Here is a 13188-nt window from a genome sequence, read left to right on the forward strand (position 1 = left end):
CAACCCCACCCCACCCCAACTCGCCAACCCCATCTGCCAAACCCCACCCGCCCCTCCTACATCCAGAGAAGAAAGGAACCGACACAGGGCGGGTCTGGGTTGGGTTCGGGGCGGGGTGGGGCGGGGCGGGGCCGGGGGGCGGGGCTTTAAACGAGCGTGGGCGGGACTATACGTTACCTGGCAGAAAGCTATCAGTCTTATCGCAAATGGCGGAGTAGTACGGCGGCTGGGGCTCGGGGTGGGCGGGGTCGCCGGGCTCCGCCCCCCCGCCGCGCTGGTCGTCGAGCGGCAGCAGGTGCACGGGCGCGGCGGCGGCGGCGGGGGGCAGGGTCAGCGCCGCGATGAGGGAGGGGTCCTTGGCCTCCTCGGCCAGCTGGTCCTCGTTCTCCAGGGAGAAGATGCCGGGGCTGCGGGCGGAGCTCTCCGCGCCCGAGTGGGCGTTGGAGTTGTTGGAGGTGCTGGTGATGTCGAACACGTAGGACGCCGCCGAGTTGGCCGACTGCGGGGTGGCCCCCCCGCCGTCCTCTTCCTCCTCCTCCTCCTCCTCCTCCCCGGCCCGGTCACCCGTGGGCAGCTGCCCCGCCTCCTCCCGCTCCTCCAGCGCAGACAGGCCCCGCCCCGGCCCCGCCCCCGGCTGGTTGATCTGCATCTCGCCCTCCGTGTCGCTGCCCGCCTCGTCGCCGGAGTCGGACGGCGAGGGCGTGCCCGAGGCGGGGGCGGTGGGCGGGCCCCCCAGGACCTCGTCGGCGGGCAGGGTCTCGGCCTCCTCCTCTTCCTCGCCGCGCTCCAGGTGGATGCCCAGGTCCTGGTCGGCGTCGGGCGGGGGCGGGGCGGGGGGCACGGGCGTGTCCTGCTTGCCGTCGGAGCGCGACTCCACCCCCGAGCTGCTGTCGTACCCGCGCAGCTCCTCGGGCGTGCTGGTCTCGCTGCTGCTGCGCGCGCCCAGCTCCCGGCCGCTCAGCGTGCTCGACTGCGACATGCCCACGGCCGGCGGGGGCAGCGGGGGCGGGGACCGCGCCGGCGGGGAGGCGGCGGCCGCGGCGGCGTGGGGGAGGGGCTCGCCGGCCTCGGGGAGGAGGGGGGCGGAGCCCAGGTCCAGCCAGGCCTGGGAGGGGGGCGTGGGGATCCCGGGATTGACGGCCCAGCGGTCGGGCAGGGGGCTGATGGGGTGGGCGGGGCTTAGCTGTGGGGGCGGGGCCCAGGGGTCGGCGAAGGGGTTGGCGGCGTGCGCGGCCCAGGGCCCGGCCGGCGGGACGGGGGGGCCCGCGGCGGCGGCGCGGTTCAGGTTGTCCAGCCGGTCCTCGTCGGCGAAGTCGTCCTCGTCGGCGTTCCCGTAGCTCTCCAGCCCGCTCTCCGTCACGCCCTCGCTCGCCATCTCCACGTCTTCGTCGTCCTCCTCCTCCTCGGCCTCCTGCTCCCGCTGGCTCCTGCGGGGGTCCTCGGCCCGCTCCGAGCTCACGTCCATGTCGTACACGCGGTCCTCCTCCTCCTCCTCCTCTTCGTCCTCCTCCTCCTCGTCCTCGTTGGCGGGGATCTCGGGCACGGTCTCGATGTCGGGCGAGCTGGCGGACGCGCCGTCGCCCTCGGCGCCCTTCAGGCTGGCGTCGCCCAGGTCGTCCGTGCTCTCGGTGCCCTCCAGCAGCCCGGGCGCGCTCATCTCCGACGCCCCCTGCTGGCTGCCGCTCACGTCCTCAGAGTCCAGCTCCGACATCAGGGCCCCCCCCCGCCAGGCCGAGCCCGCCAGGCCCGCCGACCCCGCCCGCGACTCGTCCGTGGGCTGCGTCCCGCTCATCTCCGACACCGACACCGGCTGGCTGCTCTCCCGCTCCTCCTCTTCCTCGTCCTCGTCATCCTCGTTGATCTCCTCGTCCGCCTTCTCGACGGCCTCCTCCCGCTCCTGGGCCTGGGCCAGGGAGTGGAGCGCGTGGCCAAGGGCGAGGTCGCCTGTGGGCGTGGACACCTGCGGCTCCGCCCACATCTCGGCTCTCTTGTTTGCGGGCTCATCGCCGCCCCCTGCTGGAGGGCTGGGGTCGCGGGACGCAGGGCTCCTCAGGGGTGCGAGCGTGGGCCCGTGCGGAGAGGACGGCGGGGACAGAACGGTGGTGCCCAGGACAGGTGCGGAAATGGCGGCCAGATCCACGAGGGGGACGTCGTCAGCGAGCGGCGGGGCTGAGGGGAAGTCACCGATGTCGGCGAGGAGTCCGGTGGGCGGGGCCTCCTGGGAAAGCGGGCTCACGGCCGTCTGCGCAGGCGGTTCGGCTGCCACCATGGCGGTGGCTACGGCGGCGATGGCGGCTCCAGCTCCAGACAGGACGCCCAACAGGCCCTCAGGGGCCTCCTTCCCTGGAACCTCCTTCTCCGGGGCCTCCGTCCCTGGGACCTCCTTCCCTGGGACCTCCTTCTCCGGGGCCTCCGTCCCTGGGACCTCCTTCCCTGGGACCTCCTTCCCTGGGACCTCCTTCTCCGGGGCCTCCGTCCCTGGGACCTCCTTCCCTGGGACCTCCTTCTCCGGTGCCTCCTTCTCTGGGGCCTCCTTGGCGGCTTTGGGGGCGCGCTTCACGGGCATGGGGGTGCTGCTGCCCACGGCCTTCTTGGCGGTGGGGGTGCCAGCCTTGCCGGCGCTGGGCTTGGTGCCCGCCGCGCGGGGACTAGCGGTGACCTCCCGCACCGGCGCTGCCTTGGCCTCCGGCTTCCGGCCCGGCTTGGCGTCGCCGGCCTTCCCGCCGGCCGCGGGCTTCTTGGGGGCGGAGTCTAGCTTGGCGGGCGTGGCGGCTTTGGGGGTCTCGGGTTTGGACGCCTTGGCGGGAGACGGGCGGGTGGGCGTGGCCGACGGCTTCTTGGCGGCCGGTGTGGTCGGCTTGCTGACATCTACAACGGGCAAACGCACCACACACAGGCGTGAGAGAACATGCTGAAACCACACCCTGACTGACACCACACCCTGACTAAAACCACACCCTGACTGACAGACAAACGCAGAGCATCACCTGGGCGAACGTACACACTAACTCAGTGCACAGCACAGCCTCCTCACAGCCTGTGTAAACTTACACACTAACTCAGTGCACAGCAGTCTCCTCACAGCCTGTGTAAACGTACACACTAACTCAGTGCACAGCACAGCCTCCTCACAGCCTGTGTAAACTTACACACTAACTCAGTGCACAGCAGTCTCCTCACAGCCTGTGTAAACGTACACACTAACTCAGTGCACAGCACAGCCTCCTCACAGCCTGTGTAAACGTACACAGCTTGGGCACGGTGGTGCTGTGACAGCAGTCGCCTCATAGCGAGAGGATACCGGATATTTTCAGATCCGTTTTGGGCCACATTCACAAGTGGAAATAAATCCGATAGGAATCTGTGATCTGCTGATCTGACCTGTCATGCAAACACACAGATTGCAATTTCCTGGTCATTGTGATTCGCAGGTCGTTCAAAATGCGTTATTCTCAGACTTCTTCTGTAGTTGAATGACGTGTAACGTCATTACACACACAACCACTCTCCGCTGGTAATGTCAAATTTAAATGGGGGACGAAGGCTCAGGCCATTGGACGAAGCCTTGTGCTCTATGAGTCGGTATCGACCAATGAACTGCTATTTCTGTCTCGTTTTGTGACCAATACAGATGGCAATATGGCCGTGGCGGTGTGGTTATTTATTTTCATATCGGTAACCAAAACATTGCGTACGCGTGCGGGTGGTTTCAAGTGTAAACTGGGACATGGGTCACTTTTAAAAGTAGATGTAAACAGGTGGTTAAAATCAGAACTGTTTGTCAAGTCCTGTGGTGTAAAAGTAGCCTTAATTGCCTGCGTGTGCCCTGTGATGGACTGGCAACCTGTCCAGGGCGTATTCCTGCCCTTCACCCACTGCATGCTGGGATATGCCCAGACCCCCTGCCCCTGACCAGGAATAAGCGGTGTAAGAAAACGGACGTATGGAGATGCGTTGTCATGACGACAGGACCGAAGGAGGACAGGATACCTTTCTTTGCGGGAGTGGCGGGCTTGGCGGGCTGTGCTGCTGCGGTTCGGCCAGCAGAGGGCGCTGTGGCCCCCGGTCTGGAGCTGGGCGGTCTGGCCGAAGGCGCGGTCTTCGCTGCGGTCGACGTGGACGTGGGGCGAGTCGCTGGGGTGGCAGAGGCCGGCCTGGAAGGGGGGGGGGGGGGAGAGGGGTTAAGAGATCTGTTCTCCGAGCGATGGGACAGGACCCAAACCCAGGCCACGCCCTGGTTGTGGGGGTGTAACGCTGTGTTAGGCTGCGCCCTGAGGCACTCGGTTAGCAGAGAGCATTCGAGGAGCAGCGTTCAGTCACGTCAACCGACCTTTTCAGAAAGCCAGAGCCAATGTGCATCTGGAGACACCGCGTGTGTGTGTGTGTGTCTGTGCGTATCGGAGCGAGAGTGTGTGTTTGTTTGCATTCGCGTGTGTGTCCTTTGTGAAGCCTGCGCATGGTAACCTACATACACTCAGGAAGTACGTTAGTGTGACTCCCTTAATCTACACTATACAGAGGGTTAAATGGAGAACACAGGAAACCAGACACACAAGACTATGTACAAAACACACACACTCGCACACGCGCACACTACAGACCGAGCACAGAGAGGGAAAGAAAAAAAAAAAAAGGAGAGATGTCAGAGAGAAGGCGCTGGGGGAGAAGCCCCCCCCCCCTCAGGAATGTCACAGCTGCGGGTATCCCTGAACTTGACAGCGCATCTTAATTAAGGGGGCACTGTGAAACACTAACGGGAGGGGGGGGATGGGCGAGCGGCACAAATCCGATTACCCCCGATTAATCCCTCCATCCTCACTGTCCCCACACCAGCTAGAGCACTGGATTATGGGAAAGAGAGTTCACATAACGCTGGGGGGAGGGAGGGGAAGAGAGGGAACTACAGACGCACGGTAACGTATCACGCTGTCACGGTTACAGTAGGTAAGGGTTACCGCACAGCGTGTTCATGTAGCGGATACCATCGAACAAAGAGCTCGTATTTCCACCAGAGACGCGTAGAACAGGCGGCTCAGTGACCCCCCCCCCGCACTGAGGCCCAGCTGATCAGTTACAGGGTAATGAGGCGTGCTTCGCCCGATTGGCTGATCTGGGGTCGGCCGAGGGTCGTCGGAGTAACTGGGACCAAGCGTCCGTGCGACGCTCTGCACAGTCTAGGTAGGTCCGTGATATCTATGGTGCATAGAATAAAACGTATAAAAAAATGGGATATTACACTAGATTTGTAGATTCTGGTGTAATACAGTGCTGTAGGTCCAGTTGCCAGAAATGGATTTGCGATGAAGTGGGGGTGGGGGGGGGGGACGGGTTGGGGAGGAAGCACAAATGTCACTTCCTGCTCTGGAAGTGCACTGAAGCTGAAAAACTGGGCAACTCAGGCCTTCTGAGATGCGATCAGGCGCACAAATCACTCAAGCTCATCAAGTCGCCTACGGGGTTTAAAAAAAAAAAAATTATTTTCAAACCCTCTCAGACCGTTTAAAATGATTACAGTATAATTAGAGATCAGCATCTAATTTAAATGTCCACTGGGGTTAGAAGAACTGACCTGTTGAATAATGCAAGTAGAGTCGGCCATTTTGCAGCGATGAACACACAGGCGCCACCCCACGCGATTCAGATCCAGATGCACTTTAATCAAACGGGACGCGGTGCTACGCTAACGGGATTCAGCGCTGCGCTAACGGGATTCAGCGCTGCGCTAACGGGGTTCAGCGCTGCGCTAACGGGGTTCAGCGCTGCGCTAACGGGGTTCAGCGCTACGCTAACGGGATTCAGCGCTACACTAACGGGGTTCAGCGCTACGCTAACGGGGTTCAGCGCTGCGCTAACGGGGTTCAGCGCTGCGCTAACGGGGTTCAGCGCTACGCTAACGGGATTCAGCGCTATGCTAACGGGATTCAGCGCTATGCTAACGGGATTCAGCGCTATGCTAACGGGATTCAGCGCTATGCTAACGGGACGCGGCGCTACGTTAACGGGATTCAGCGCTACGCTAACGGGATTCAGCGCTACGCTAACGGGATTCAGCGCTGCGCTAACGGGATTCAGCGCTACGCTAACGGGATTCAGCGCTGCGCTAACGGGATTCAGCGCTGCGCTAACGGGATTCAGCGCTATGCTAACGGGATTCAGCGCTACGCATCGTTCTCTTACTCCAGGGGCGAACACAGGTCGCACAAGAGCCCCGATCCGGTTCATTTCTCATTACGAAGGGGAAGGGGGGGGGGGGGGTCGCTCTGCTCCCCCCAGTACCCAACGCGGCCTCAGAGGGGGAGATGCCCGGTGGTGACGTTTCCTGTTGCCCCAGTTCAGCACCTGGGGGGCCGGGGCAGACGGAAGCGATCGGGCCGACGGAAACCGCCCAGAGGGCCCGGAAGCCTCCGCCAGGCCGTGGAGACGTGACCCTGCTGTCAGAGGGACGGGTCACACGCGTGGGGCCACAGGAAGCTGTCAAACCCAATACGGCTCTGCGGAAGCTGTTTGGTGGAGGAAGCCAGGCAGGCGTTCAGGGCGACCACCAACGACGACACTCACAAATTCCTGCCCTGTGCTGAGCCAAATCATGTTTCCTGTGTTGAGCCAAATCATTTTTTTTTAAAAACACCAGTGATATTCTTACACACACACACACACACACACACACACAGGCACTCACACGCACACACACTTGTAAACATGCTCACAGTAAGTATAACAGACTGTTTAAATTGTGTACCTTCCTCAAGAGGATGCACATGACTCATCACACGCCACTCACCATATAAACACACTCACACACACACACACACTCACAGAGCAGTCTGTCTCGCTAATAACATCGTCATGAAGTCCAACACGTCTCCAACTAATGTTCTGAACCCAGACAAACTAACACATCATCCCCTGCAAACTTTGCCACATACACACACATGCGCGCGCGCGCACACACACGCACACACACACAGGCACAATATAAAGTGTACTCCCAAATGCCTTGTTCTACAGCAGAGCATGTATATAAGACTTGATGAGACCAAACAGTTGGTCATTAAATTCTCCCACGAGACCACTAATTTACTACCTGGATCAAAAAAGAAGTGTTGGCTAATTCTGCAAAATCTGGAGATGCATCCCTTATTAATATTCATAAGGGGAGTCCAGGAATCCCTGTGTACAGAGATGATTCATCCCCCTCATCCATTTTTTATACGTGGGCGTGCGTGTGCGAACACATGCATGTGTGTGTGTAGCGTATGAATGTGTGTGTGTGTGTGCGTGCATGTATGTCATTTGCATGCGTGTATGTATGCATCTGCATGTGTAGTGCAAGTGTATGTAGGGACTGCGTGCATTTGTCCATGTGTGCATGTGTAGTGTGTGTACAGTGCGTGTAGCGTGTGTATACTATGCATGTAGCGTGTCGTGTGTACAGTGCGTGTAGTGTGTGTAGCGTGTATACAGTGCGTGTAGCATGTGTAGTGTGTATACAGTGCGTGTAGCGTGTGTAGCGTGTATACAGTGCGTGTAGCGTGTGTATACTATGCATGTAGCGTGTCGTGTGTACAGTGCGTGTAGTGTGTGTAGCGTGTATACAGTGCGTGTAGCATGTGTAGTGTGTATACAGTGCGTGTAGCGTGTGTAGCGTGTATACAGTGCGTGTAGCGTGTGTATACTATGCATGTAGCGTGTCGTTTGTACAGTGCGTGTAGTGTGTGTAGCGTGTATACAGTGCATGTAGCGTGTGTAGTGTGCGTGTAGCGTGTATACAGTGCGTGTAGCGTGTGTAGTGTGTATACTATGCATGTAGCGTGTGTCGTGTGTACAGTGCGTGTAGTGTGTGTAGCGTGTATACAGTGCATGTAGCGTGTGTAGTGTGCGTGTAGTGTGTATACAGCGTGTGTAGTGTGTGTAGCGTGTATAAAGCGTGTGTAGCGTGTGGTGTGTATACAGTGCGTGTAGCGTGTGTAGCATGTATACAGCGTGTGTAGTGTGCGTGTAGCGTGTATACAGCATGTGTAGCATGTATACAGTGCGTGTAGCGTGTATATAGTGCGTGTAGCGTGTGTAGTGTGTTCATGGAAGCACTTCACAGAACACGGCCTGTGCTTCTTTTCAGCTCAAACGAGGAAAAAAAACCCAAACTCAACAAAGAGATTTAAAATCACTGTCACAGCCAATCACACGCATGACCCAGCTCAAGGGGCTGGGCGGGGCAGGAGGAAGGCCTTCCGGGGGGGGGGGGGGGGGGGGGGGGGGGGGCACCAGCGCTGGGAGAGCCTCCACCCCCCCCCAGGGATAACCGCCATGGCCGAGCACGCTCAGTACAGCGCCAGCTCTGTGGCGTGACTCAGGGACTTGAGCATAATCTGACCTGATTCGCAGACGCGCTGGTCCACAAGGCCGCCGAGCAAGGAGGGACAAAAACAGGACTGAGAAACCTCCTGATTGTGCGGAACAAATCCTAATTCCCCGATATAGCACACAAAATAAACGCTGTAGGGGTGGCACGAGCTTCTGGCCTACTTTTCTGTGCTTCTTAAAGCCCTGCGTGTGTGTGTGTGTGTGTGTGTGTGTGTGTGTGTGTGTGTGTGTGTGCTTGTGTGTGTGTGTGGATAATATGGGCCGTTTCCACAGGGTTTGCTCTGAGCATGTGGCCAAATGACATGGAATTAATAACTTTAATACGCCGTTCACTTCCTGCCGGCAAGCAGAGATTAACCAATCAGAGACGTTCAGAGACACACGTGACGCAATGCCCAGGAAGATATCTGAAGACACAAAATGGCCCCACCAGTGCTTGTGCTCACCTGGTTGTCTTGGAAACGGCCGGCCTATCGGGTTTGGCGGCAGCAGTGGTGGCGGGTTTGGGGGCCGTGGAGGAAGCCGGTCTAGGACCTGACGGAGCGAGGAGGAGGAGGAGGAGGAGGAAGGTGGAGGAACGAGGGAAAGCGAGAGAAGAGAAGGAGTGACAAAAGGAAAGATGAAGCAGAGAGAAGTGTGAAGGAAGAAAGTGGGGATGAGAAGAAAGAGAGAGAGAGACACAACGTTTAAAACATAGAAAGGATTGTCTTTTTCCTACCCACAATGCCCAAACTAAACTCAGATCACACACAGAAACCCAGGCTGGGTGACATTCTGCAACAAACGGTATCGAATGCAGTAACAATCAGCGCCACCAAGCGGTGGTACAGATTCCACGCGATCATGTGATGCGTTCCTGTCAATCATGTGGAGGCTGCCAGGCCCTGCTGCTGATTGGCTGTCTCATCAACACCCCCTTTTCTCCCAGAAGCATTTCAAGCGGGCTTTAAAGTTTGGATGTTTACTTCCGCATCAGGAATAATTAAAGGGAAAAAGACAATGAGTACCCCACATGACCCAGCCCTACGCAAAACCCACACACGTTCCCCACAGGCCCGTGTCTGCACGGGACGGCCTGACCAAATTCAGCCCCTTTCACCGCCTCATTCTGAGCAGCATTATGGGCGTCTGGACTGAGACCGAACCCTCCTGCAGGGGAAGCTAGCCGTGTGCCTGACAGAAAGGAGCCTGTGATAAGAGAGAGAAGTGCGGTTCCCCCGCCCCCCCCTCAGTCCCGCCGCGGACGCCTCCTGCGCGGGCCGGGCCGCATCTGACTCACCCGCCGCTCGGGGCTTCGTCTTGGCGTCGCCGCTCGGACCCACGGACGGCTTCTTATTCGCCGGCGAGACTCCCGTCTTCGCCCCATTGGTCGCCGCGGGGGAGGAGGCGGGCCTGGTGGTGGCGGCTCCTCCCGCGGGCTTCCTGTCGGCCATCTTGGTGGCGGTGGCGGCGGCAGTGCCAACGGGCCTCTTGGGCGGCGCCGTGGCGGTGGGCGTGGTCTTCTTCCTCTCCGGGGCGGCAGTGGGCGTGGTCTTCTTCGCCACCCCGTTGGTCAGGGACTTGGGAGCGCCGTTGGCAGCGCGGTTCTGGGCGGTGCCGGGCCGGGAGCCGGGTCCGGTGGTTCCCGCGGCGGTCTTGGTGCCGGCGCCGGCTCCCGGCTTCGCTCTGGCGGGTCCCTTCGCCTTGGTCTTCAGCTCTCCGGCTTTACCGCCATTCCCCGCCTTGGCTGCAGGGGGCGCCGTCTCCTGCGGGCTGCACTGCTCCTCCTCTCCCGGCTGCGACGGGGGCGGGCCCTGCCCCGGCTCCTCCCCTGCGGGCGGTCCCTCGGTCACAGGCTCCGCCCCTGAATCCATGGGCTCCATCGTTGCTGTGGCAACCCCATCCGGCTTCATCTCCCCTCGGTCCTAGGCGACGCCGGTCTCCAACGCGGGCTCGTGCTCTGTGAGGCGGTGCTCTGCGCTGATGGGCCCGGAGTCTTCCGCCCGCTCTGCTGTCACTCAACCTGAGCTGCACACGCAGAAGAAGAAGAAGAAGAAGAACCAGGTCACGTTAGCATCCGTCAGTACATTACATCTCCCTCCTCCACAGATCGCCATTATTCATTTACACAGCCACCCACGCTTTCTTACCAAAGCGATTCAGATTCAGTGCTTTGCTCAAGGCACTATAGCTGTACCCTACCCTGGGATATCGGCTCCCCAACTTCTCAGATACCAGCCCAGCGTACTACAGTACCACAGCTAACTCCCCGGCCCAAGCACAACAAGCACAACAGCCCCACTGAGGAGGAACAGCCCTGTTAGCACTGGGCACTGCACAGTCACACACTCAACACAATACAGGAAGTGTTACAGTGTTAGAGGCCCACAATGCACCATGGGAATTGGGAACTTAAAGAACAGGAAGTGACAATGTTTTAGGGAGGGTGTTATATAAGGAAGTGAAATGGGTGGGCTCCTAAGCGGGGGGGAGGGGGGACACGTGCAGCCGACACATCTGCAGACGGGAGGTACACGTGTGGGGGGGGGGGGGGGGCGGGGAACAGCTACAGGGTTTGTTTGGGACTGAGAAAGGAAGAGAAACTGCTGTCCAAACACTATGCAAAAAAACCCACAGGGAACACTAGCTGCATTCTCTCATACATATGGTGTGACACACAGCGATTATGTAATATACCGATCAACAAACACACAGACCAGAGCAGCTACACCGTCACTGCCAACTGGCCTGAGATCAGTCAGTATGCAGCGCATCCAGCTAAACCCTGGACTCAGTGGCCAGGTTTATTTACCTGAGCCGGGTGAAAGCAGAGCGGTTTAGAGACAGATCCGCACTTTCAGGATTCAGCCCAAATTATCCACACAGTCCCGTGGACTCTGTGAAGGCGGGTCTCAGAGGATCAAACAGACCGGGACAGCAGGGAGCGGGCGAGCGGGCGAGCGAGCGGCAAGCGGAGGTGTGTGAAATACGTCACACGCCAAGTTACAAGCCACCCTCTTGAGAATCTGACCGGCGTCTCAGCAGGCAAGCCACTGGCCTGCCCATCGCCACCAAACTAATAATCCCTTCATGGTGTCACGTATGTGTTTTTTAGAATGCTCTTAGGTGAACATTCTAATGCTGGTGATGTCACAATCACTGCTGCACACTGACAGCAGCGGAGTTCTAGAACACCGACTTAGAATGTTGGGGGGAAAAAAAAAAAAACCACACACAGCCCAGAGGGAGCTGGGAGGCTCGGTGCAGTTTGGGCGTGTCACGGAGACCCCGGCTGGCACGGCACGGGGGGCTGACCGCCAAACGACGGCGGACCTGAGCGAGCCGGCACGCCCCCGACAGGCCAGACAGGCCAATGGGAGAAGAGGCTCGGCCGGGGGGTCCTGTAAAAACGCTCCGTCTGTTACCGGGCCGACAGCCTCCCACTGTCCTGAGGGGCACATTTTCACCCGTCTGATATTACAGCCTTCTGGCGTGCCACGTTTTTTACAGATATAAATCAGTCAATGCCATTTCGGATTTTTGAGCTAGTTAACGTTTTTTTTTAACGATTTTACCATCTTCAAAAAACAAGTTCAAGTAATCTTGTGCTTACTTCGTTGAGCGAATGCTGATAGGTGCATGTTCAGGTGACATGACATTCATCTCATCTTAAAGTTGCTCTAAACATGACTAACATTTTTGGCATTTCGGTTTCTGGATGCCTCAGCGGGAAAACTTCCTGGCTAAAGCTCAGCAGCGTGCAGATACCTGACCTGACCTGTGTCAGGTTTGGGCTCAATTCCATTTGAATTCACTGAATTCAGGAAAAGGATGGAAATGAACTTCATAAACTGAAAAGGCAAACGGACTCCAGCTCTAGAGGTTTCTAAACCCTGCTGGAGTTTCACTGCAGGTCGTTTCACAGCCTTCATGCACCCTGTGGCCCATCTGCTCACACAGAAAACCTTCTTCCCAACTACATTACCCACAATGCCTGGCCCTGCCCTCTGTCTCCAGACTCCAGACACTTAAGGGTCACAATAGCCGCTTTTCCACCAAAATTACCCGGAACTTTCAGTCCCAGGAACTACTTTACCAGGAACTAAAAGGTTCCTTCAGCCAATGGTTGTCTGCGTTTCCACCGGGGTCTAAAGTACCGCGAAGATTAGGCAAATTAGCCCACTGACGTTGTCGTCGGTCCATCTGTCATATGATTTCTTCTGTAACCCCATACTACCACCGAAGTAGCCTACATTATTTTCTAATAACCGGGACAGCCCGGAGGGGTTTATTCCACTTATATACAACGGGTTACCAACAATGACTATATATGGTTACTTTTGTATTTATTGATTTTCATATATCCTCTCAAACACATTCATTAACAGCAGAAAACATGCACACGTTGTAAACAATTTGCTGTTTTATTACTTTCTCGTTGTCAATTCCATATAGGCTAATCGCAAAATGACAAGAATAGAACGAAAACTCGGACTTGCGTGAAAATGTAAATTAGTAGTGGTACAGCCACCGTTTGCTTTCCTTCGAAGTTACTGCTAGCCGAGCAGCGAAGTGTGCCCTCCAGATGCGAACCATGCACCATAAATGAGTCCATAGTCTTCCTGGTCTTTTCGTGGAATTGAAAAATGGCAGCAAAATTGAGTAAAATTACGGCAGTCTGAAAAAGCTAAAGCGAAGATTACTAGAATTAACCTGTTATTTTACCCGGATAAAAAGTGCGGAAGGTGATTTCCAGTTTGCTTGTACTGTATCACCAATGTTAATTATGCAGAACTACCGCATACCTCACATAACTGTATCAAACGTTTTGAGTCAATTACAACG

At 57.5% G+C, this 13188-nt stretch overlaps 1 protein-coding gene across 4 annotated transcripts in view; it reads right to left on the minus strand.

The window, feature by feature from the left end:
* LOC118217044 (nascent polypeptide-associated complex subunit alpha, muscle-specific form-like) overlaps positions 1–13188 on the minus strand; it is a 29712-nt gene that overhangs the window by 891 nt on the left and 15633 nt on the right. Inside the window, exons 2-6 of one of the 4 annotated variants that reach the window (XM_035398802.1) lie at positions 9644–10371; positions 8811–8898; positions 3991–4154; positions 2381–2868; positions 1–2350 (exon numbers count right to left, since the gene is read on the minus strand). The exon at positions 1–2350 is cut by the window's left edge and continues 891 nt beyond it. In XM_035398802.1, the coding sequence (XP_035254693.1) occupies positions 167–2350; positions 2381–2868; positions 3991–4154; positions 8811–8898; positions 9644–10256 (3537 nt within the window). In that variant the 5' untranslated portion in view covers positions 10257–10371 and the 3' untranslated portion in view covers positions 1–166. Of the gene's footprint in view, positions 2869–3990; positions 4155–8810; positions 8899–9643; positions 10372–13188 lie in introns of all 4 variants that reach the window. The other 3 variants (XM_035398804.1, XM_035398803.1, XM_035398801.1) reach the window with 3 other exon arrangements.

The sequence above is a fragment of the Anguilla anguilla genome, chromosome 17, assembly GCF_013347855.1.
Source record: "Anguilla anguilla isolate fAngAng1 chromosome 17, fAngAng1.pri, whole genome shotgun sequence".
Classification (NCBI taxonomy): domain Eukaryota; kingdom Metazoa; phylum Chordata; class Actinopteri; order Anguilliformes; family Anguillidae; genus Anguilla; species Anguilla anguilla.